The sequence below is a fragment of the Rissa tridactyla genome, chromosome 6 (genome assembly GCF_028500815.1).
Source record: "Rissa tridactyla isolate bRisTri1 chromosome 6, bRisTri1.patW.cur.20221130, whole genome shotgun sequence".
NCBI classification, from domain to species: domain Eukaryota; kingdom Metazoa; phylum Chordata; class Aves; order Charadriiformes; family Laridae; genus Rissa; species Rissa tridactyla.
The window spans coordinates 12476209-12501342 of NC_071471.1; the positions used below are offsets into that span (position 1 = coordinate 12476209).

General features: G+C 38.9%; 1 protein-coding gene across 12 annotated transcripts in view; it reads left to right on the forward strand.

The window, feature by feature from the left end:
- Window positions 1–25134, forward strand: part of ARMC8 (armadillo repeat containing 8) — a 74247-nt gene that overhangs the window by 34302 nt on the left and 14811 nt on the right. For 10 of the 12 annotated variants that reach the window (XR_008467113.1, XM_054206637.1, XM_054206636.1 and 7 more), the window contains 8 exons: window positions 4951–5043; window positions 8513–8572; window positions 9765–9845; window positions 13164–13239; window positions 13330–13420; window positions 16599–16659; window positions 21118–21318; window positions 23734–23829. Coding sequence is in view for 11 of the 12 variants with exons in the window: in XM_054206637.1 (XP_054062612.1) it covers window positions 4951–5043; window positions 8513–8572; window positions 9765–9845; window positions 13164–13239; window positions 13330–13420; window positions 16599–16659; window positions 21118–21318; window positions 23734–23829 (759 nt within the window). In the remaining variant the exon portion in view is untranslated. The remainder of the gene's footprint in view (window positions 1–4950; window positions 5044–8512; window positions 8573–9764; window positions 9846–13163; window positions 13240–13329; window positions 13421–16598; window positions 16660–21117; window positions 21319–23733; window positions 23830–25134) is intronic. The other 2 variants (XM_054206635.1, XM_054206643.1) reach the window with 2 other exon arrangements.

A 25134-nucleotide genomic window follows, 5' to 3' on the forward strand; every position in this document is an offset into this window, starting at 1 on the left:
GTCTGTCCTTCATTTGGAGAATGAAGGCACTGCGCGGGATGAGTGCCGTTGAGACCATGCTGAGGAATGAAGTTGCAGAAAACTCGCTTTTTCCATCTCAGGTGAGCTAGTAATGTTAAGTGAAAGGCATTCCTCCTTACTGCTCAGATTCCAAATGGAAAACCTTACGTCACCTGGTCATCCACTGGGCTTGATGAAGGGGAGGAGGAACAATTTGGAGGACGAGGCTAGCAGGACAGAGCAGGATATGCGACACTGATTAACAACCGGGTATTCAATGAGCAATTAAACCACGCTCCACCGTGGCTCAGCGATATGTAGCTACTGCAGGAGGAATCCAGGTCATCTTCTAATGCCTTACTCCTTTCATTCCTCCTGTCTTCCATGGCTGAGCCCATGCAGCAAGTCTAAACTGAACTGTTTCCTAAAAATGAAAATTGTAAAATGATGAATTCTAGCTTAGAGAGCTTGAATTTAAGTTCTTTGGATGACTGTAACAATTCCAGTTCTCTGATCTGGAAAAAAGCATAGTAATCCTCTGTTAGAAAGAAATGTTTTAAGAATAGATCTTGCAAATTTTGTTTTAATATTAAAAAGGAATATGAAGAAAGTAGGTAGGTATTGGGATCCAAGCGGGTAAATGCAACTTTGTCAATTCTCTCTTTCCGAATTCTGTTTGGATGTGCAGGAATTTTGTTACAATACATGTGATGTACAGGTATTTGTCTTAAGTTGCCTGGAACAGACAACGTTTTAATGGATTTGTGAATCTCATTCTTTTAACTGCAGATTGTGAGTGGAGACTCAGTGTCACTTACTAAGGTTGCTAGAAACATCCTTTGTTACTTAGATATTAATTTGAAAAAACGTGGAATTATGTAGCCTCATATTGGCACATAATTACTATTCGCATTTAGTTGGAAGTCAGTAATGTCCACACATCTTTTTACTCTTTCTAGATACTTTTCTGATAAACATACCAAAGTTGTTATAGAAATTGGATATATTCTAGCAGATTCTAGGGGCAAAATGAACATAATTTTCTTACAAGCATTAAGGAGGCACTCTTGCACCTTTCCAAGAGTTTTTAACCTGTTCATACCCACAGTGTTTCTGATTTGATGGAACAAAATCAGAAAGCGTATGAAAGATATTTCCAAAGAATCACTTCTCAAACGTATCCTTTTATAGTCCAGAATATCTAATAATCCAGTTATTTATGTATTGGTAGAATATCAGGGAACCCTTACTCTGTTGATTGCAAGGATTCATTAACCCTTATGTCACATATACAGCATTGTCACTGGGGTCACGGTGAAACCAGAAATGTCAAAATGTTTATTATCGGAACAGCCCAGTCTCACAAATACTCAATTAAAAGGCTTTTCGTCATCCAATCTGAACACCTTCCTATGCAGGAACTTGCCGTTGGGCCATGATGCCACACTGGTCAGTAAAATGTTATCTTGTGCAAATCACTGTGTGCCATTCTGTTCCCGTTTCTTTAACTCTATAGTAGAGCTTCCAAACAGTTAGAGGGTCAATTTCTGTTCACTTATATCTTCATCAAAACTCCCCAATCTGTCAAACTGCAGCTAAAAATACTGGCGTGATCAATACTATTGAAGTTTTAGGTGAAAATGAACTATTGCACAGGGATGTCCCTGGCTAGGATGTGAAATAAAAGTTTGTTAGTTCCTTCCCTGGTGTGAAGTAGTGAGATGTTATGCGTTCATCTGTGTTGAATAAAAGAGTTCAACGGAATAATTGTTTTATTTAAAGATGAAAGGAATATATTCATAGTTTGGGAGTTAAAAACAAGGATATAGGAAGATATGTTCTAGCAGAATCTGTGAAAGATAGCACCAGAGATCTTCACTTCTTTAGCTTCAGGTTGATTTCCAGTGGCTCCCGATACAAAGCTTGCCGCCTTGCACTTTTTATCGATTTCAAGTGCTTTCTTAGTTAATGAAGACTAATCTAAATGTTATTCTTGTGTATTTTCACTGAAATCTGTTTTTCATAAGCAATTCCACCGCTTCAAGTTTAAAAATAAAACAAGACGCAAAACCTTTCTACCAGCTTGAGATAAGAAGGAGGGTTCTATCGCCTTGTATAGGACCCCTTCCGAGTTGGCAGCGTTGTTCAGTGTCCAGCTGTGCACTGGTCATGCCATAAAGGTGACAGATGGTGTGAGTAAGCTGTTTTCGTTGCCTGACAAAAAAAAAAAAAAAGACAAAAAAGCAATATGTAATAGTGGGTGCTTATAAATTATAACCCCACCTATTTGGGGGAAGAGACCAAAACAGGAGAAATGAATTTTCTTCCACCCGCCCCCCCAGTCTAGGCTTTCTGTTTGCTGACATCCCCAAAGTTTGCAATGTTCTATGGTTTTCTAGATCACGTAGATAGAAAAACATATGTTACTAACGTTAGGGAACACTGTGTCTGGGCTTCCTTAATAGTGGGAGTTTGAGTCCTTTTCAGCTCTTTGGGATCTCCTCTGGCTAAGGATTACTGAGCTGCTGCAGATTTTTTCACTCAGCTCCCTCTGCGTGTGTTTCTTTAGTTGTGAATTCTTGCACCTCTTTGGCTGGAGCAGTACCTCCGTTGAGTTGATGAGACTTCAACTTTTAGACCAACGTTTACATCCTTCTAGTTGCAATTTTTGAAATAAGCCAGTTTACATAGTCAGTGATTTCCCTGCAGGAGATTTCAAGTCTTGCATTTTACATTTTGAAGCTTCTTTTTTTTTAAGCTTTATTGCCTCTGAATCCTGAGGTGTCTCTTTTCTCTCCCGACAATCCTCCTGACTTCTTGATTGTTTTGTCTAAGCTGCATTTTATCACTGATAAGTCTCTTAGCGTGTGTGTATATATATGCGTGTGTGTGTTGTGTTGAACACTAATGTGGCTTCATATCTTCAGCTGCCTAAGATTTACAGAAAATGACAAGAATCTGTTTTAATGGGTAAAACGTGTTAAACCACAGAGGAATCCTGGGTATATTGTCAGTTTGTTTTGCTTTAACTCAAAGGAGGAGACACTTAGAAGTTTGGGGGACCTGCTATGGCTTTGTAAGAGTGGAACATGTTTTTCTTGGGAACAAGGCTGGCTTGTTAGTTGCTTCCGTTTGGTTTCTCGTGGAAATTTGCTGCTCTGCTTGGCATATGCCCAAAACCCACTTAGTTTGCATACCACTGCAGGGTTACCTCTGTCGTAGGTAAGAGTCAAGACGTTATGGGTATGACCATCAGTGCTATTGCAACATACTTGTGGGTTTAATATCCACTATTGCCCTGCAACCAAACCGGTTCCTTGCAGGCCTTTGGGTTCTGAAGTTGCAAAGAAATAGACGTGTGTGTTCATGTGCTGTGTGTAAAGGCAGAAGATCAGATGGGGAGCTACTGTTGACCAGACCCTAAGAATACCACAGAATAGTTTGTCCCTTGCTTTTCCTATGCACACAAGCACACAATGACCATGGATATATGGCTGATGTACCTGGAAGAACTCCAGTTTCTAGTAAGTAACGTTCTCCCTGTAGGATGCTGAAATGGCAAATGAGGCTCTTGCACATCGATCCTTTCCAGTTATTGAGAAACAAGCAGTAGAAGTGGAAGTTGTTTTTATTCTCACGGTGTTTCTTGGCTGTGTTGACCTATTGTTTTCCGTTCAGAACAAGAAGGCTAGATTGTTGGCAGCAAAGCTTTCTAAAATAAGTCTGCTAAATATATGTATATAGTTTAATATGTAAGACACTTAAAAATAGCAAAAATAAATATTGCAAAGCTTTGTCTAATCTCAAACATGCATACAAATGGGAGCGACATATACATGTTTATTTTGCTAATATAAAATAGTGCGATTGGAAATTTACCAGGTAATTGGGAAATAAAACTTTTCATAAACGGCCGTGTATCTCTGAAGCTCTAGTCGTTAAAACGATCACACTGGTGCTGCTTTATTGCTGTAAAAGTAACCGAGGAGCATGAAGATTTTGCTCTAATTTTAATTCACCTCTCCCTAGTCAGAGGGTTGCAATTCATCGTTCTTCTGCAGGTAAAACAGAGCATGACTTACTTGTGTAGGGTCAATATGGCACGAGTTGTTTGAAAAGGACGACTCATTCAGACTTTCATCTGTGTTCAGCACCCTTTAGCTCATGGAGGTCATCTGGTTCACCATCTTTCCCAACTAAAATGACCAGTGTTTCTTTTAATATCACTGCAGTTGCTGTGGTGAAAACGTACTGGTAAAAGTAACAGAAAGCGTTAAAATGTTGTAATTTTATATCTTAAGGAACTGAAGGTGTTTTCAGAAGGGAACTTCAGTATAATGATTTTCTTTTGCTGATTTATTTGGAATTCTCTATCATTAGTGTTACGCATACCAATAGATCTATAGCGTGTATTTGACTCAAAGACAAAGGAAATTATTACCCCACATGAATCAATTAGAAAGTGAGTGCCACAGGATTCCAGGTGGACTGTACATTGTTCGGTCTGGCACCTTGTTCTCCTCCCTGCTCTTTTCTACTCGGAGCTGAAATGAAACGGTAAGTCAGTCACACTTGTAGTGAGAAAATACGAAGACAACTCCTGGAGTAGTTGCTTTCAGTGACCCTGTTTGCAGTTGGCATGGGGCTTTTTCCCCCATTCTTTTATTGTTTTCTCACAAAGTAAAGATTCTGGAGACAAATCCTGTAAGTTTTTTACCTAACCTGCGTTAGTCTTTTTTTGTTTTCTATGAGGGCTTGGCTCAGAACTGTCACTCGTGCCTCGAAGTCTGTCCTGTACTACTTTAATGATCTTGTCTGTGTCCATACAAGTTTCAATGGAAGGGAGAACACTGACTCCCGAATCAGGAGTACTCTTTTAAGTAACAAACTGTGAACAAACTATGCTGATATATAGTGTTAATGCTTCTTTCTTTTCTGACTTGTTTCCAGGATGCTACAGTTATCTCCCACCTCATGGCACTGCTCAGTAGGTCTCGATATACACAAGAATACATATGTCAGATCTTCTCACATTGCTGCAAAGTAAGGAAGAGAATACATGTTCTTTGTGCAACTTACTGTCTTTCTGGCATATAAGAAACTGTAAGATGATACTGCCTTTTGTGGCAAGAACATTAGGACAGTAATGACTCAACTGTTATTGCTCTGAATTTGCTGACAGATTTATTGGGGTTCATATATGTTTCTCTACAGTAAAACATAATATGCTAATAAGACCTTTTTTTTATAGGGTGTGTATATATATTTATACCTTTGGCTACTAAACAAATTCAACAGGCTAGGCAAATATAATCTTCACTACTGTCAGTATAAACTTTGGAAGGCTTATTTCTTTTTCTCTGGTAATCTCAAGACAAGTGTGAGCATCTCTTTGCAGAGGTCTTGCACGTGCTTTCAAGACAGCCGTTCTAAACTCAGAGAATTTTCTAAGAGCTACTGTAGGTTGAGAGGAAGAAAAATGCTCTTCTCAGTTGAGCTCTACCACTTACAGGTTTATCCAGATACGTGTTCATTCGTGTTATATAATGCAATTCCTTGATATGGGAAAACTAATTTAAAACCAGCAGCAACCCCACCCCAAGCACAGGGGTTTTTGTCTTTCCCACCCCTGCCCCAAGTCTCCACACACCACTGTTTTTTATATTATCGTTGCGTGTTTTGGTAGTACCCATGGGTTATACAGTAACTGTATCAAAATAATTCAGTGTAGGAAATCAGGTTTGTACAGCATCTTTCCCTTCTAGAAGCAGTTAATACTAACAGTTCTTAGATGGCATTTGTTTCCCAGATAAACAAATGAAAAAGTTCCAGAATTTATGGATTTGTTAAGTATTTACTTTGAAAAACATCTTTCTACCTTATCACTTGCAATGAATTTTCTGGAACTCTGAATTATTCCTTTGTTAAAAATGTATTTTTCTGTGCCTTAACTGTTATTTATGTACATTCATCCGATTTCATTTCTTCCGTTAAGTGAAACAGAGGACTGAAAACTGTAGAGTTAGTGTGTTATAAAACTATAACTCAGCTGCTAATATTTATAGAATTGTTTAAAGAAAGCATAAAGACAAAATCCTACACTGGACTGTGGAAGTTCAGATCTATAGCTAATATTGGAAAAAGAACGTAGTATTTTAAGAAGGAAGATGCAGCAGTGAGGCATCTCATGTTTAAGGGGCTTATGTTTAAAGTCTCCTTAATAGGCTGAGTAGCTTCAACAGGTGGGAACTCGGCCCGTGTTGGATTACAAGAAAAATAAGACAGGACTGATTGTAGGGTGGTATAGAAGGCAGTTTATACAGTCAGGGGTTAGCTCTGTAGCAATATAAACCCTGTTGGCTGTGTGAGAACTGCTGAGTAACTTCAGGTAATTAATCCAACATGAAAACAGTTATTGTCATCTTTTTCGAAATCAGTTATTTCCTTGTAGCTTCACTGACTCCTGGTGACTTACATATCAAATATATTGATAAAAAAAGCAAATGCCCAGTTGCTTCAGAAGAGTAGAATAAGGAAGGTCTTATGAACTCACTGCACTGTTTTCAGTCTACCCCAAATCTCACTCAGATAAATTTTAGAGTGAATTTTTTGAAAAATCCAGGTTTTTGGAAAGAAAAAGTCAATTGTGTGAACAGACAGAAACATGAATGCACAAGAAAAGTAGGGTGATGGGTATGAGTATCAGGAATCAGTTGCATCTACAAAATAAACGTTAGCTGCATAAAAAATTAAAATATTTGAGGCTGAGTAAATAGATCATCACAAATGTTAAATTGATCAAGAACTCATTTCTCTCTTGCCCAGGCAAATGCAGCTGTTCAGCAAAAGTCTAAAATGCCCTTCTTTCTTTTTTGTTTAGTTCTTGGGTTTCAGGTCTCATTATTAAGGTCAATTACTGTATTTTCAGACATTAAAAAAAAAATACATTAATACAGTGAAGCAGAATTTGCTTTCTATTTTTTTCCTCAAGAAATAAGTTACTATAAGCCTTTGTGTTAGGTACGACTTAGCATAAGTCGGTAAGAGGTATTGATGCTTTTATTTCTCTTTTTCCTCATCTTAGTAGATTTATTCATTAAACTAATAGTGGCATAATATCATAGAGCTAATATCATAGCTCCTACCAGGCTTGTTCCTGCATACTCTTCCCTGCTTAGATCTTGTGCATCCATTTTTTTCTCTTCCTTGCCAGAACCTCGTTTGGTTGGGCTTCTCAGGTTTCTTTCTTTCTTGCCTGCTCAAATTTCCCTGGAAAAGCTCAGACCTGTTCTCTGCAGCTAGGAAATCCTTAATTCAGGTTCCTAGCGTATTGCTACTGGTTTCTGCTTTTACTGCTCCTCACTGCATTTTTAGAATTAAAATTAACCGCTGGAAAACATTGACCCTGGAGAAGAGCCATCCTAAGCAAGGGAAAGTGGTGATTTACAGGGGAAGCAGATGCAGTTGCAGATGCAGTTTTTAACATGCGGAGCCAGGATTCTATCAACATATAAGCAAATAAGTAAACTGAAATCAAGTTGATTTATGCGGTATGCTAAAATGCAAATCAAAAATTACTTTTTAAGATTCTCTCTATTGCGGTTGATTTGTTTCCAGAGATGTGAGTAGGTAAGCTTTACTGTTTTAATGGTCAAATTAAAAAGATAAGGTATGCATTTGGAAACACATGGTTGTATGAATAATTTGAAAAGGTAGTTCTGGAACTTATATTTGAATGTGGTGACATCTCTGCATAAATAATACTTTCGCCACCAGTTGAAAATTAAAATCTTGTGTGTGGGAAAGATCCAGGATGAAGCCTGTAATCAAGGCGGCTTCCTCCCAAGCCCGTTCTGAGAGTGTTTTCTTATGTGATCTTAGGCCTGGTGATGGATCCCTGAACCAAGGTACATTTGCATTTAGATAACTGCGTTTAAAATTTCATTACGGAATGAATTGTTACATTGTTCTCTCCTACTGCTTTCTTCAAAATTGACACTTTACGATGGAAAATCATGCGAAAAGTATTCCTGCAATCTGATGTTGTTCGATCATTTTTGGAGAAAAAGCTCATTGTGGTAGGACTGGCTCCTGGAACTCTATCGGTATCCCCAAAGAGAAACAAAAGCAGAAGGCCTTGCTAGTAAATTGGTGCCTGAGCTGCTTGGAAATTATACGTTATATTATCAGGCTTTCACATTTATATTTGAAGCTGTCCCTATTTATGGGTTAGCGCACACCCTGGCTGTGCGTTAAACAAGCTGGATTGGTGTGTGCAAACACAATGTGTACAGATTAGATATTTTCCTGTACATCTAGTTACTCAACTAAGAATACACCCAGGTGTCACCTCTGTACGTGCATTTGTCCTGTTTGCACAGAATTTGCCCTCTGCATCTCATTGAAAAATCACTAGTACTTGTGAATTACTTAAACTTATCTAGGTCAATATGATTTCTTTTACTTTAATTTCATTCATTTTTTTTCACGTATTTTAATATCTGTTCTTCAGCTTCAACACTGGCATAGCTGCGGCTTTAAATCATTGCCTCAGCCACTTCTGTGTGCCAATGTAAGTTGTTTTCCTACTTCAACCATGCTGTTTTAATTGCATTTTTTGGTAGAAAGCTCTTGGTGGCAGTAGCAGCTGAAGCATCTCTTAAAGCACCAGATATGTTACATCTAAAAGTAATTTTATGATTTTTTTTTCTTAGAGGTAAGGGATGTTCTAAAAATGTCCTTTTGTATATAAGTGGAATCTGATTTCAGCTGTATCTCAAATGTGAAAATAAAGCGTCCCTCGTGCAGACCAGGGTGTATAGATGTGCCCGTGAACTCCACTGGGTTCAAACCAAAGATTAAGGAGTGGAGAGACTTTCTTCACTTGCAGATCAGTCAAGAAAATGCATCGCGGTATGATTAATGCTGTGACATTCTAAAAGCTGAATTTAAATTGCCTATAGCCTGTGCTCGATGCAAAGATGAGGAGAGTCACGAATCTACTTGTAAAGAGATGTTTGTAAGTCGCAGCTGAGATTTCACAAGAGACTATTGAGGGCTGCAGGCCCCATTGAGATTTCTTGTTGTTTTTTGGAACCTCATGAAGCCTTGTCATACTACAAAAGTTCTGAGAACTTTCTGCTGCAAAATTCAGTATTTGTGTTTAATTCCAAACGCTTTTTAAATCTTGGAAAAATATTGAGGAATCAACCATTGCCGACTTAGATCTTGAAGTCAATAAATGGGTGATGGCTGAGTAGATTTATGGCTAAAAATGTTTGAACCTAAAATAATCTGTAGGAGGAAAATGTGAATCTGTTCTCAAAGCACTGTCACATTCTGTCTGGAAACAGTTTCAGAATTAATTCCCTCTCTTCTGAAGTTAGAATTGTTGAAAATGCTTAATATTACCAGTGAAGAAGACATTGGTAACTGGGGATCTTCCATATGATTTGTAGAGAAAATCAGGATCTTTGGATTGATTCCCATATGAAGAATAGGAACATAAGTACTCTATCCATGTTTCTTCATTTGTGAAAACTAATTGAAGAGTGGAAATGATTACCTGAAAAGGACAAATGCTATAAAAATAAGGGTTGGACTTGTTTATTTAAAAAAAAAAAAAAAAAAGTTGGTATGCCAGCTGATTACAAAGTAATTGTTAGTAAATCTACTTCTAGTACGTAGCAGTAAGGTGCAGATAGTGGAAACCTCTTACATGTTCTTTTAAAAAAATAAATCGTGTTTTATGTTTTCCTTTGAAGGGTCCAGATCACCAGACAATCTTATTTAACCACGGAGCTGTTCAGAATATCGCACATCTGTTAGTCTCCACCTCCTACAAAGTAAGACATGAAAGTTATTCTGTGTTTTACATGTATTTGTGAAAGGAATCCAAATGAAGATTAGACAAACTATGTCTATGCATATGAACTAAGGCTCTAAACAGGTATAATGTATATTTCTAAAATAACAATTGATTTTACTTGCCCTATGGATTTCTGTCAAAACGAGACCTATTGTTCTGGAGTGCTTTGTAAAGTTAAAACACTGTTAATTAAAAAAAAAAAGCTGGCTGCTGTTGATCCAAAGGAGGACAGTCACTTGGCAACCCAATAAAAGCAGTCTTAATTTGTTAAACAATAAATGAGAGAAAAAAATTAAGCCAAAGAGAGAAGCAATGTGAACTGTCCTAAACAGAAGTCAGACCTGTGAAAAGATGGATGTGGACTCTGTGGAGGCCACCAGCTGCCTCTGTGTTGCGTTCACTGAATTTCTGTTACGTTTTGGAAGTCTGTCCTGGACTATCTGAAAGTACCACCTTTGGGGGGAAAAATATCCTACTCTACCTGTAACTTGGTGGCAAGGAAAGTCAATTATTTCCTCTCAGTCGAAGGCCAAAATTTCAAATCCTGAGCACAGCCTTAGGTGTCTGCTGTAGATTACTTAATAAAACATTTGGGTGCATAAAATACTCTCTGAGGCTCTTCTGTGTAGTTTGTTTTTCTGAAAATAAGAAACACTTCAAAGTATCCAAATTTATCTTGAGTAATTTTTCTTTTTTACAATAACTAATACTAAATATCTAATATGTTATCATGCCTTTTTTATTTTATTGAAAGTAAGCCGCTTGCTGGTTGATTGAGACTGGATGAGATAATTGTGCTTGTCTAATTTGATCTCCTGCCTAATGCAGAACATTCTTGATAAGGTATCTTTCAGCAAGAAAACCAGTCTTTAAATGAGAATTTCAAGTGAAGGGAAATCTGGTGCTCTCTTTGTGGGGCTTGTTAATCTCGTGTGGAGCTTTTTGTTTGGTTTTGGGTTTTTTGGGTGTTTTCATAAATCCGGTAGGAAATACGTGCTCCTCAATATTTTGTTAGTGAGACTGGTAAAATTCTGTTTTCTGTCATTCGGTGCTAATTAGTTTTCACCATGATTTTGGTCTTTCTCCCATTAGCTGACCTTTTTTACCCTGTATTGTAAGGTGACTTTCCCAGGCTATGTTTGGCTTGGATCCTTTTCTAATGGCTTTGAACCTTTCCTAATTTTTTTTCAAAGAGCTGCTTTAAAATAAAGAAATCAAAGCAAGATAAAGTTTTCGGGTTGCTTTGTCACCAGCAAGATACATGTAGTATTGCATTAAAATATTTCTATTTAGTCCTACCTTACTGGAGAGATGTGTAAAGTATTCTCTATTTCCTCCTTTGCTAGTTTGGTCAGGCCTTTAAATTCCAGGTGTACGTACTGAGCTGTTCTTCATACGCTTTCCTCTCTGAATGCTCCTGGGATTAACAGCTTCATCATGGTCTTGGCTGCTTCTTAGTGTTCTGCAATGATTAGGCGTTCTTAGACTTCTAACGTAACCGATACATTTTTGTAGAATACAAGCCATCTCATTCTCATACTTCTCTATCCTGTTTCTTAATATTCAGACAAATAAGAACTTAACAGGAAAAGACAGCAATTAGAAACTTTGCTTGTTTTTCAGTACTTACAGCAAAGGCCAGCAAGGTATTTCAGATGATTTATGCAATAGGTCCACGGCAATAAACAGCAGAAACTCTCAAAATGGGATTTCAGTCCCCACAAGAAAAGTTTGTCTAGGCCTGCCAAGAGAATTGCCTGATAATTTTCCAGTAAACTCTTTTCCTTTGATTCTGGGGTTGTCCCACAGCCAGCTGATTCTACGAGTACCTTTCCATATGTTATATCATTACAAGCGTGCATCTTCGCTACCGGCCAGAGGGACTACAGCTTTTACAGTGGCTTTACAGATGGTGGTTTCCAGACCACATTTATATATTTTTTTCAAATGCTTGCATTCCCCGTTTCTCATCTAACTAATTGCCCTTAAGTAGATATTACTATCAAAGAAAAGTAGTCATCGTAGTATTTTAATATCTTTAATTAATAGAGCAGTATTGTATAAAATGGTTAACTTCCCGCTAGACTTCAGTTGTTCTCATTTACCCCCCCGCTCCTGACTTCCTTCTGGCAGGAGTATGGCTTTTGAGCTGTGGGTTTGACTTTTCTCAGTACTTTTTCAATAAACAATCTCTGCTTCCTGCTGCTTTGAAGCTTACAATGTATTCATTAGATTGTCTGAAAAGTAAATGGCAAATGTCAAACAAGGCTTTTGTTCTGAAGCCAGGTAGCCTGCTATCTATCTGTTCCTCTTGACTAAGACTTCGCTACTACTGATGAGAAGGGATCTTAACCATGGCTGTGACTAGGTATTATAAAATTAATGCACAAAAGTGATTGTCTTTGCTCTTGCTAAGACTTTTTGTCAAGGATGGTGGGATGGACCTTAAACCTAACTTGCAGTGGCTGCTTTCTCAGTAACGGGATTCTTCAGGTCAAAATCTTGCTCCTTTTGCTTTGTTTTCAGTCTAAGAATGTGGTAACAGAAATATGGAAAGACATGGACATGGTTTAAATATGTGCAAATGTAGAAAGTGAAGTAGAACACTAATATCAGAACTAAATTGGGTTCTTCATCTGGGAAGATGGTAATGGTTTGTCTTCCCTGTGTCAAAAAAGAGTCATAAAGACTTCATAGCTTAGCGTGACTGGGCAACCATGAAATATTGTTCAATTAAACCAAGACATGGTTTTAGACAGGAAGAGCAAGATCCAGCATGAAGAAACTTGTGAATCCTTTTTGTAGGGGTGGTACTTGAGGCTGTGTAATGGCAGTAAAACTTATTGTATGTGTTTGTTTTAAGATTTTTTTAGTATCACTTCAACTGGTTGGTTCTCTTTAGAAGTTTTATTAAATTCTGAAATACAAATCTCAACTATATGTATTTCTGATTCTGTTACATACTTATGAGTCCTCTAAAGAAAAAGTACTGTTGTTACGATACTTCCGTTCTGTTGTTGTTTGCACGTTTATGATGCATCGCAAAAAAGACCAGTATTTCTGACTGTCTAGTTCCCAAGTTTTATGCTTGCTTGTCTTTTTCATAAATCATTCAGAACATACCGTGTAGAACGGTAATTCCAGCAGGGAGATCACGGGGGTCAAGGTGCATCATCTACATTTCTTATTGATTATACAGAATTATTTTCTACAAGTCTATTCAGTGTTATAGACCAATTTTGCTTTTAAGTTAGCCTTTACATTTATACTTCGTATATATTATGTTTTTACACAGGTTCGAATGCAAGCATTGAAATGCTTCTCAGTTCTAGCCTTTGAAAACCCACAGGTATCAATGACTCTTGTAAATGGTAAGTATGATGCTGCTCTTGCTTATTTGACACTCGCTTTATTGACTGGCTGAATTAGAATTACTTGGAGCTCTCTTTCATTGCTTGCAGTGTCGGTTGATGGAGAATTGTTACCGCAAATTTTTGTGAAGATGTTACAAAGGGACAAGCCAATTGAAATGCAGCTCACATCGGCCAAATGGTAATTTTCATCAGGAATTAGGATGAAATAGTATGCAATTTAATACTGAAATATCACCATGTAGTACAGGTTAACGTCCTTGTTGCAGCACTGCTCAGAGGACTCTCTTAGGTGTCTGGGGCTGTGATGTGTTGAGAACTGTGTGCATTAAGTGATGAGAGAGCAGACCTAGTCCCTCTTCCGAACTGCTTTAATTAAAACAGACTATTCTTTAAGCTTCATGTGCTCACACAGCAGAATTAATGTTATTAATTCATTTTATAGTTCAAATCAAACTTCCCTTTCTGGTGCGGGCATGTTTCTGTGTGTCCATAATGACTTTCTACCCTGTGACAAAATGCGACCAAATTCTGTAACAGCAACACTAGGGTTATACTTACTTCATAAGCTGGGCATCGACTCCTTTTAAGACTTTTTTTCCTTTTATTGTGTTGATAATAGTGGATTAAATTACTACAGGAGGTTAAAGAGATAAAATTACCCATCACTATAAACTGCTAAAATTAAATGTAACTCAGGAGTTTGGTCACTGATATATCAGTGTATCAGATCGATTGTTTGATTATTCTTTTATATTTTGATGGCTTAACCCATCCCTGAAAGCAGTTATAAAGACATGTATGTGGTGGGGGGGGTTCCCTTAGGTAATCCCGCTCCATGTGGGAGGTCTGCCTGGGGACCTCCCATGATCCCTTCCAACCACAATAGGTCTGTACAATCTGGTTTTACTGGTTTTGTTAGGTATCTCTTAGTGAAGAAGGCCGGTTAAATTAAGTGCATTGCAGCAGTCTCAATTCTGATTGATTTATGCCTTTCTTTGGGAATTCAGAGAATACATAGAGAATTAACTATATTTTTTTAAATTATTCTTATTATTTTACTGATCTCAACATATAAGGCAGTTGACAAGTGATGAAGGCGGGTTGGAGTTAAAAGAATTGTTCTGGCTCTGGGCTGTCTCCTTGTTCTGGAATGAATACTCCCGGGTCTGTTGGTGATCTGTACCGATCTGCTTCACGTTGGGAGGAGTTGGGTAGACAATCCCATCTTTTGCTGTTGCTTTGCAGTCCTTGGCTCAAGTGGACTTTAGAAAGCATGGAAGAAAATGATGTGGTGATGGTGAAAAACCGTGGAAGACAAACCAGTATCTTGAATTTCAGATTGAGTTTCTGATTAGTCTATGGGCAGTCGTCCTTCATAGTAGGCTAGTTAAGGCCTCAGTTTCACAACAGCCCTCGGAGCTCACAAAGACCTCTTGGCTTTTCTTCTACTTGATTCCCTCCAAGTCAGACTATCCCTCCTTTCTTTTTTTCTAATGAGAGTAGTAGGTGAAACTGTCACAGGTCCTCTTTTTTTTGGCTTCTAAATTAGACTTCGCTCCTGCCTTGCCAGCTTTGGTCAGTTAATCTGCAGTTCCTCTCTGATTTATTAGTAGGGTCCTTGGAGTGGGGATGTAGGAGGGTTTTTTTTTATGCATTTGTGAAGCCTTTTGTTAGTTTTCTATTTGAATCCATAGTGGCATACAGGGCTATCTTAAGAAGTTTCCTTTGTTTTTCAACAACTGCAGTACAGCTGGAAGACCCGAGTTAATACCTCTTGATTGAAATGGAGTAAAGGTCCTTCACTTGGAGAGCAGAGCACTAAGCCTCTTGCGAGAGTGACATGCAGCTACAAGCGGAGCAGTAACCTTTTCTATTAAAATTAACAAAATTTCTTCCAGCTAAGCCAAGCGTATTTTACCTGGAGTAAAAACACTTTAACTTACTTCATGTTTGAAATAGAACTACTTTGTCTGGCAAATAGGGTCTAGCTGGACTAAAAGGCAGCTGCAAGACGGATGCTTTCCTCCTCATTGTTCAGGTGTGAAAATGAGTATTTCCTGCTGTCAGCTGCAAGGCTTGAACAGTAAAAGTTTTATAGAATCATCTCTATGCTAACAGTCAAGTCTTGTCTCTTCACTTCCGAGAAATAATATATAAAAAGACTTCTGATTATGGGCTTTTAACTATGACTGTCACCGGTAGGTGTTTGGAACTGGATCAGTGGGGTTACCTTGTAAGAGGTGAAAGAGCTCTCTTTAGGCACTTGGAAAGAGCTCAGGAATGCAGTGAAACATGATATGGTTACAGTGTGTTAGCCTATTACTGCTCCTTAGCTGAGCAATAACAATTGACTATATGTACACATTTAACCTGCCTAATTGAGAGTTGAAACAGGTTCGTTTTAAGGCATCTTTACTAAAATTTAGGTTTGGTTTGGTTTTTTTTTTTTTAACCTCAACTGTGGCTTGATAAAAGCCTGTTACAATTGCTTAGTTCAAAAGCTAAAACAAAAGATACTTGACTGTTCCTGCACAGAATGCAGAGCAGTTATCTTCCAGCTTTATTCCACTTTCTTGCAGCACAGCATGTAAAAACTATAAACCACTTAAATGTGAACCACTTTTATTGCTGGGTGAACTATTTTGTGTTTCTGGTAGGTTGGAGCACGTGTACAGGTAAATTAACAAAGCAACTTAGGCATTTGTCTGATGTTGGGTGTCAGCATTGTAGTTTGAGACCTTGGAGTTGTCTCATCCACTGTCTTAAGCTCTTGTCTGATAAAGAACAAATGTTGGTTTGGTTCCATGTCAGAGACTTAATGGGGTTCGTCATTAGCAAGGATGTGCTTATTCCAGCAGTGTTATGACATGCCTGTGGACAAGCATCACAACGATACCCCACCTCCTAGGCTAAAGCTTCACTGGTTTCTGACTAAGCTGTCAGGCTATTAACCCTATTATTGATTCTCTCCTGATTGTTTTAAGTGCTTGCGTGTGCTGTATGCAGCAAAGACAGGCCTACGTTTCTTTTATCTTGATGTAAGTTGTTCATTTTGGGGTTTTTTGTCGGTGAAAGAGATCTGTGGATCAGTTGAGTGTGATGGTTAGACCTTTTCTGACCAGTGTGTGGTGTATGTATTGATCAGTGCTCCAGCAAGATGTCCTCTACTAGAAATCTGTTTAAAAGTACGCCTGTAGTACTTCGTTCGTGTGCCCAAGTCTAGTAAGCACAAATGTATTTAAACCAATGGTAGAGCAAAGGGGAATACATTTCATGGGTTGGCTGTTCTGCAAGTCTTATTGAAGTGCATAAAAATACAATGATAAGTGAATATATGTTTTATTATGTTGTTACAGCCTTACTTCCATGTGCAGAGCGGGAGCAATACGGACAGATGATTCTTGCATTGTTCTTAAGGTGAGCTGGTTAAACAGTTTTCTGTTTCAAATGTTTTTATTGCGTAGGGCTATCCTGGTTTTATTTGTCTCTTAGAAAAAGTCTGTTGCACTGAAGATTTCAAAGCACCAAGTTGTCCTGATTTTTTTATTTAAAAGATTAGTTCCCTAGTTTCCCTTTGTGTCTTTAAGCGTTTATAGCGACATGGCTTTTTAAAGAAGTTTTAAATAAAGAATTGTACTAAAAGGTTGATATCCAGGAATAAATACGCCAGAGTTGGACACACATCCATTTGAGTTTGTAATCATTTCAGTAACCATTTCTAAGTAACATGCAAACAACATTACTGCCTTGGTCTCTCTGTTTGAACCAGGCACTGGTTTGTCTTTCAGTAGCTTATTTCACAAGACTACGCTCAGAATACTTGTGCAATCTATATGTGGAGTCTGCCACAGGCAGATGATTTCTCAGGTTTCACAATATTTTTGTACGTTTGTCTGTTTCATACTTTGGCTAGGGAAATTTGTTATTAAAAAAAAAAGAAACTGTTGTGCTGAAACACTGGATTTGATTTTTATACTGCATGTGACTTTATAAGGAAATTCAGTAAAGGAAACATCATTAAATACTATAGGAATGTGATCTCTTTCTTAATAGACACACTTCTATAGCTAGTCAAAAGGAAGAAAAAAAAAAAAAAAAGCTGTTGATGAGCAAGCATATCAGCCAGAGATGAGATAATACTAACAGGGCTTGTTTCTCCATGAGATGTTGAAGTATTACTGTAATACTGCAATAAGAAAACATGTTTACTTTCTTTGATAATTACTGTAGCAGCCTGGCAGACTCCAAAGCTTTTAGCATGCTTTTAGCATCCTTCATTCCAGAGAATAGCACATAGTTCAGACTTAAGGGAATGCAATTTAAATGCCTGCAAAAATGATTTTTTTCCCATATGCGCCCCTGTATGGAGATTGAGAAGAGGACATGCGTCCTTGGAGTGAGTCTAGCAAAGGGTCTAACCAACAAAACAGTCATTGTCAGGATTTGGTGGTGTGTGATCTGAGACCCAGTAGCTTTTTATGGGAGTTCTTTGTCTTTGGCTGGGAGGGCCCCTCTGTGGTGTTCACGTCTTCTTGTGAGCAGACAACTAGCACGTCTGTGCATGACCACAGCATGTGCTGAAGGTCTGTGGCACTGCGCTTAGCTGTGTGTACTGCTTCAAGCAGCAAATACTTCCCACCACCAAAGGCTGCTGATCAGTGTCTTCTCACTGTGGACTGGTGCAGGCCTCCTACAAGCTTACATTTTAAACTGGAGAACTGTCACCAGAGTGTCAAGAACTGTCCCTAAGTCCTACTTTTTGGTACTGCTGAGGAAAGGGTAGGTTGTGTGTAGGATATTGCAATAAGGAAGCATATTCGTTCCTTTCAATGTCCATCGCAGTAGAATTTGGCATATCTGCAGCTTTTGTTAGTGGGATTTTGGTATCCATCATACCAGGTAATGACAGGTGAAGAATCCAAATGTTGGCTGAGACAAAGGCCCATTCCTTCTGTCTTTTTACACAAGAAAGTCCAAAATGCATTTAATTCTGGTGTTGCTGAGTGGCATTTGTTCTGCACAGGCATGTGGTCTTACTGCAAGTGAGGACGCCAAGCTTCATCCCTCTCCTTCATTCTCTTGCTTAGCTTTTTTCTGAATTGACACTCCAGTTCCCTGGTCTCCCTTCTTTCTTCTTAGAACACCTGCAAACCGAGGGCTACAATTCCATGCTCCCAACGTATCCCGCTCCTGCGAACCTCATTCTTCTTTTGAAAATTTCTTCTCTTCAGAAATCCCTCACTGTCTGCTTGACCACAGGCTGTGACCTGGTCAGGATGTGTGGTTTCCAGAACTGTTCTGCTCTGGGGAGAAGAAATGGGGGACCGCTGCTGTAGGCAAAGGCAGGTTATTGCTGATAGCTGGCTGCCAGCTGTGTGGAGCTACGGATGCCCTGCCACGTGGGCCGGATGGGTAACTGCAGGCCTTTCAGGCCATTGCCAGCTGATGTGCTTGCCAGCCTACAGCAATAGGAGCACTTTCTTTCTCATGGAAGCTGCTTCTGCACAAATAAACGGTTTAAACTTTGGTCTAAAATTTGTTGTAATACTTGAGAGTAGACAAAAGAGTGTGGACAGAAGGAAGGCATGGAACCTTGCCCTCTTGTTCAAACAGCTCGTGTAACAACTTCTGTTCTTCTGGGGTCACTCCAGGAGCTCATAGTTTTAAGATAACACACTGTCTCAGTCTGTGGTAAATCCAGCCACAAATTTTTTGACCTCTGGTGAACTAAAACAAAGCAACACCCTCTGTAGTTTTCAGAAATTATTGAAGAGAACCTTGACCCTTTGCTACCAAACTTTCTTCAGTTGGACGGTGGTTAGGGATGTGTGTTTCCAAAATGGTTTTATTTTCATTGTTCAGTTTGAGTAGTGGGTTGGCCTGTAACATTTGAAAAAATAAAATCAGATGGGGTTGGGAGAAGGTAGAGGATGTTGATAAATAATGGATTTGCTTGGAAGGGAAATGATTTTTCTGGAATCCTAATAATGAAAGACCATTTGTCCAGACAGCCCTGAGGCATCCCAGCGATACCATTTGAATGAAGTATTCCATCTTTACAGTCCATTTTCGACCTATCTGCTGTTTTGTGGCTCTTCGTCTTACACCTCTGATACAGTCCTCTGCTCCTCTGCATTAATTACGGTGTAGTGACCCATAGGTCTAATGGACTGTTAAAATGTGCCCTTCATAATTCTTGATTTTGTTTAATTTAAAACAGATGAAATTGCTAAAAGTTGAAAGGTATGAAATTTGTGTTTCTTGGGTGCTTGCAGCCAGTGACTTAACAATATCTAGCCCTTGAATTCCAAGAAATCGCTCATTTCAGGCCATTTGACCTTGGAAAGAATTGGGAAGTACAGTAACTTCATGGTTTAAGCATGGAATTCCACCTGTGTTCTTTCTTAGTAAACCTGAATGTCATTTTTTTTTTTAGAGCTTATGTTCATCTTTTATGATTTTTATTTATGCCAGTCCCAGTTTTAAATACACCTTATGCCAGCTTGGTAATTGAAACTGGTGACATTTAATTGTTAGGATGCAGTTCTGAATACTAGAAATTAAAAAATATCATAACAATTAAATGCCTGAAGGCTTTAAAGCAAACTTTGGATGAATCTGCAGAGTTTTTAGAGTCTCACTTTCGGAATGAGGTGATTTCTGAGGGCTGCTTAAATTTACCAACCTCAGCAGCTGTCTTCTCTTTTCAAGAGCTCTGCCTGACATCCTGAGGAAGCAGAAGGTCCTTAGGTGTGTCTGTGCTATTAGAACCAGTTTTCAACTCTTCAGGCTGAAAGTTGTATCTGATGTCTTAAGTGACAGACATGGAGAGAGGAGGTGCTTTGGCTCCCTGGATTAGGTGCAGAATTAGATGGTAATCCTTGTGGTAGCATCTACTTTTTTAATAAATGTAGGCAAGTCCTGTAACTCTGCTTCCTTACCTGTGGAATGGAGGTGTTTATCTATTTAATCATTTGAACAGTTAACAGTTAAATGTTATTTCAGGTCACCCAAAAAATAACGCTGAGAAACATTTTCTACTAGCATAATTTGGTTGAAATCAGTGGAGTAATGCAAGCAAAAACTTTGATATTATTCCTCATCTATTTTCATACTTCTGTTTGGTGAGGCTTGAGTGAACACGTTTAGTCCCCAGAATTGGTCTTTCCAGAGTTAAGTGCCTTTTGCTGAGCTTCAGGTAAAGAAAGATTGATTGTTTTTAATATTTAAAGTAGAGAAAGTGTGACAAAAGTGTGCCCATATGACTGTAATCAAGGTAGAGGGGTGCGTCAGGGTCAGGCAGAATGTGGGCTTCATTTCTGGTTGAGCACATACACTCCTTAGGAGTAGTCCTCCCTTCCGTGCTCCTCCTAGCAGCCGCTGTGGGTCAGGGAAGCCCTGAGATTGTTTTTCGTTACATTGTCCTTAGTCAATCTGAGATCGCAAAGGGGCAGGAGAGGTCAAGTACTTCTTGAGGGCAGCTTGGGTACTTTTGGTTCTTGTGTGTAGTAAGAATAAACCTGTGCAAATACCAACTCTTGAGGGGATTTTTTTTTTTTTTTTTAGCTTATGCGAAACTGTGACCATGGTCACTTCTAAACATTGCATTCACATGGACTAATTTTGACTGCATGAGAAGTTAGCTGAAAGTAGCCTACTGTATATTTAGTAATGTCTGAACAATTTCTCTCTGTGTGTAGTCTTTAAAACCACTGAAATCTTTTTGTCTAAAGGTACCGATCTAAAGAACATTGTTGAGAATTGCTCTAGGATAGCTGTTTGGGGATTTTTTGTGTGTGTGAGCTTCTTTATGAATGTAGCTGTGCCAAACAATGGTGGTTTTGTTTGGGTTGTTTTTTTGTTCTAACTTTTCAGACTCTGCCATGTTTGGTTCGAATGTGTAGTAAGGAAAGACTGCTGGAGGAGCGAGTGGAAGGAGCAGAAACACTGGCCTATTTGATTGAAACAGATGTGGAGCTCCAGAGAATTGCCAGCATTACCGACCACCTCATTGTCATGCTTGCTGACTACTTCAAGTATCCCAGCTCAGTGAGCGCAATCACCGATATCAAGAGGGTATGTTTCCTTACCCAGTTCTGAAGCTTTGAAAATGTGCAAAACCAATAATACATGAGCTCAGGATATTTTTTTATTCTATTTAAACCTCATGTCTGAGCTCCTCAATAGAAAGGTGACTAAAGGTCCAACAGGACTTGATTCCTGATGCGTGTAGTCCCCAAGTCTTTGCTCACTCACTACTTTTTCTGGAGACGGTATTATCCAAACGAAAATCATTGTGTATATCTGAACTCCTGTAAGAAGGATGCTGCCATTCTTCTATGTCAGAGGTAGCGAGATGTGCTATGGATAGTTTAATATAGCTTCACCATACAAATTTCATGACATTTTCCAGAGATAGCAGCAAAGTGCCAGTCTGAGACATCTGCCATGTTTCTCCTTTGCAGAGCTTAAAAGACTTACCTTCAGGGATCAGTGCATTTCAGCTTCATGAGTCATAATAGTCCGGGTGATGAGAAACCAATTTAAATTCTCAGGTCAGGTTTGTGAAGAATGTTAAGTTCAGAGATGGCTCTGTTCTGTTTAAGCAGAAAACCATGTGGATTTCATGTAGCGTTTCATACTATGAAACTATGAGTTACCTGCACTTACAAGAGGTTGGATAAACAGAGACCAGATATACCTTGGAGACTTAGTTTTGTAGGCGTTGTACTAGGAGTTCTCATCTGTGAACGTGGTTTTTTTACAGATTTGCATACACCTTCCAAAGCACTAGTAGATCAATCAACCTCAGAAGCCTATTCCCTTCCCCTCTTACCGAGTCTGAGTTCTAGAAAGGTCCCAAAAAAACCTGGATTACAGAGCCTTGGTTTTTCTCTGAAACTAGCCCAAGAGGTAGACTCATTTCTCAGGCTTTTATAGAGTGGGATTGATTCTGCATGTAGAGCTGCCTTGAATTCTATGTAAAAATGCAAATTAAATATAAAAAAAAATAGTTGCAGTATAAATTTAAATAAGCAGCTGACTGGGGAGTAATGGATGTTGGCTGTAGCATCAAAAAATTATTAGGTTCCAAATGTGAGTGGGGCAATTATAAATATTATGACGTTGCTTTGAGTGTTCGGAAAGTCTGTAGAAAGTCAACTGGGAAGCCAGGGTGCTTACTTTGTAAAAAATGCTTTGAATTACACCCTGTAAGGTAAAAACTACGTGAGTTGAGGACTCTGACAGTTCTTTTACTTCAGCGCTTTGCTGCTTAATACTAGCATTTTTCTCACATTTTGCGTAGGCTTTAAATATTGCACTGTTTTGTGGAACCCTTTGGTACGGAGTTTTAAGGGCAGTCAGAATCCTAGAGTTATTCTAATTGGAAAGAATGTGAGGAGGACTGAAAGTCTTAATTTCCTGTTCAAAGCAGGGTCTATGCTGAGCTCAGATGAGATTGATTAAGGCTATGTCCACTTGGCTCTTGAAAACTGTGAAGAATAGAGATTAAACAACCTCTCAGAGCAATCTCTTCCAGAGTTTGACTGTTCTAATAGTGAATTTTTATTTCTTATATCCAATAAGAACCTCTCCTGTTTCAGTTTGACTGTTGTCTCTCCTTCTCTTGCTGTGCACCTCTGTAAAGAGTCTGGCTCCATGTTCTCCTTGTAGGTGTTTCAGGGCTGCTCTTAGGTCTCTGCTCAACCTTCTCTTCTCCTGGCTGAACAAGCCAAGGTACACCCAGCTGCTCCCCTGGGTCTGCTCTCCTGAAGTCAAGACTCTCTGCTCTGCTCCATGCCTTTCCCAGGAACTTGACCACCACAATTGTATCATCCCTATAGCTAGTGCTCCCATTGATTATCAAACCCCCAAGCAGTTTTTCCCAGTTTGTGAGCAGCATACCCAGTGGTGCATCACCCCAGTTCACCCCTCTGGCACCTGTGGGGAGAAGTTACCTTCCAGGAACCTCACAGCCAGCTTGCACCCTGCTTTGTTGCCTCTACAGCAGAAGTCAGAAGATAACATCCACCTTAAGGTTAAGATGGAGGTCCTGTGATTTTGAGACTGTCTTTGGTTCCCGCTTTTGCTACACTTCTCTTGATAAAACTTCCTTTGATTCTGTCCCAATTTTTTCACTTCTCCTGGCTTCTTCCTGTAAGTTCCTGTTGGGTAAATAGGAATAGTTTTTGCCTGAATATGGTCTGGATGGAGTCATGACTTCATAGAAGTGTTTTGGCCTCAAACTGTTTAAGTTGACTTATCTGTAACCCAGTAGAGAAATTAACCATGTTATTAACTTCAGTTGTTGTGTTCAGTTGGTAAACGTCGATGTCAGCTAATGGACCACCAGTTCATTTGTGTTTCTGGCTGCCCTGGGTGTGGTAGAGAAAGCCACGGCAGAAAAGCACTAGTTCACAACAAATAAGAATATCACACCTGTAACTTTTTAGTGTCTAAAGTTGGTATATATGTGCTTTATTTAAATAGCTTGACCATGATTTGAAGCACGCCCATGAACTGCGCCAGGCTGCTTTCAAGCTCTATGCTTCCTTGGGGGCAAATGATGAAGATATCCGAAAAAAGGTAAGCCTGTGAAAAATGTTAGTAATCAGGCAAAGATGTGGCTGAGAGGCAGTGCAAGAATTCGCACCCTTCCAGCCCTTTTTTTTTTTTTCATTCTGATGTAAACAGGTTGAAATGAGAAGGCTCTCTTTCCGTTACGTTAATATAAACTTTCAGATTGCACTTCCTTTGCATGGGATTTTAAAAAAAAAATTAGTGTCTTGCCATAACAAAATATGAGTATGTATGTAAACATCTTCACAGTGATGGACTAGATTCTCGCAGCAAGTTTTTTTTCAACGTTTTGTGGTACTTGCTGCTTGTAAGCTGTGCAGGAATATTGTTGGGGCATATGAGTAATTTCTGACGCCTGTGTTCTGAGGGACAGAACATGCCTCTGTTGTCATGTATCCTATTATAAAACAAATGTTTTTTTCAAAAACAGACCCTGGAAAGTCTAATCATGTTGGGAAACAAAGTCAGGATTTGTTCCATGATTCTGGAGTGACCACGGGGGCTTGCACTGTGGTAACAAAGCAGGTGGTGTGAAGGAGAACAAATTATATTCAAACATCACAGGAAAGAGACTAACTGATTGGAGCAGTCGTAGAGTTAAATATTTATGTGTGGAAAGTGGAGGGAAATTAAACAATGAATGATTAAAAGCAGCATTTTTTAAGATTAAGCATGGAGTTGCTATGTCAGATGTGGCAAGTACAGGAGGCAGGGGAATTTTCTAAGTTTATTTGCCGTTTAAAGAGGAAAAACAGAAGGAAGAAAGATGTGGAGAGGAAGAAGGCAGGAAAACACAGGGTTGAAAAGATAAATAGCAGGAAGATTTATCAGTGGGGAACCATTCAGGATGTCCAGAATTCAAACCCATAAACTTCTCTATTGTTGCAGGATGAACTTTAGTTACTAGTAACAATCCTTCTTTTACATATCAAAGCATTGTTTTTAATAAGTGGTGGGTGTGTACATGACAAAGTTGATTTATTATACAAAAGCCATCTTTCATCTTGGTTTTAACTCCCATTTACCCTCGTCTGAAGTGCTTGTGCTGGCCATGTCTAAATATGGCCGATGAACTACTATTTATTTTTTTCCAGACAGTTCTACAACATGTCTCCAGTCTGGCGTTTGTATGGATTGTGTGCACGCACACATGCACTCTTTTGTTTTAATACAACATTAAGAGTCATTCATATATATGTGACCCTCTTGTTCCTTCAGGATCAATAAAATTTTGAAAGCAGTAGTGGAGCATAGTATGTAGATGTTTTTTTCTAAATTGTATGCAGACACACACTACTTCCTGCTTCATCT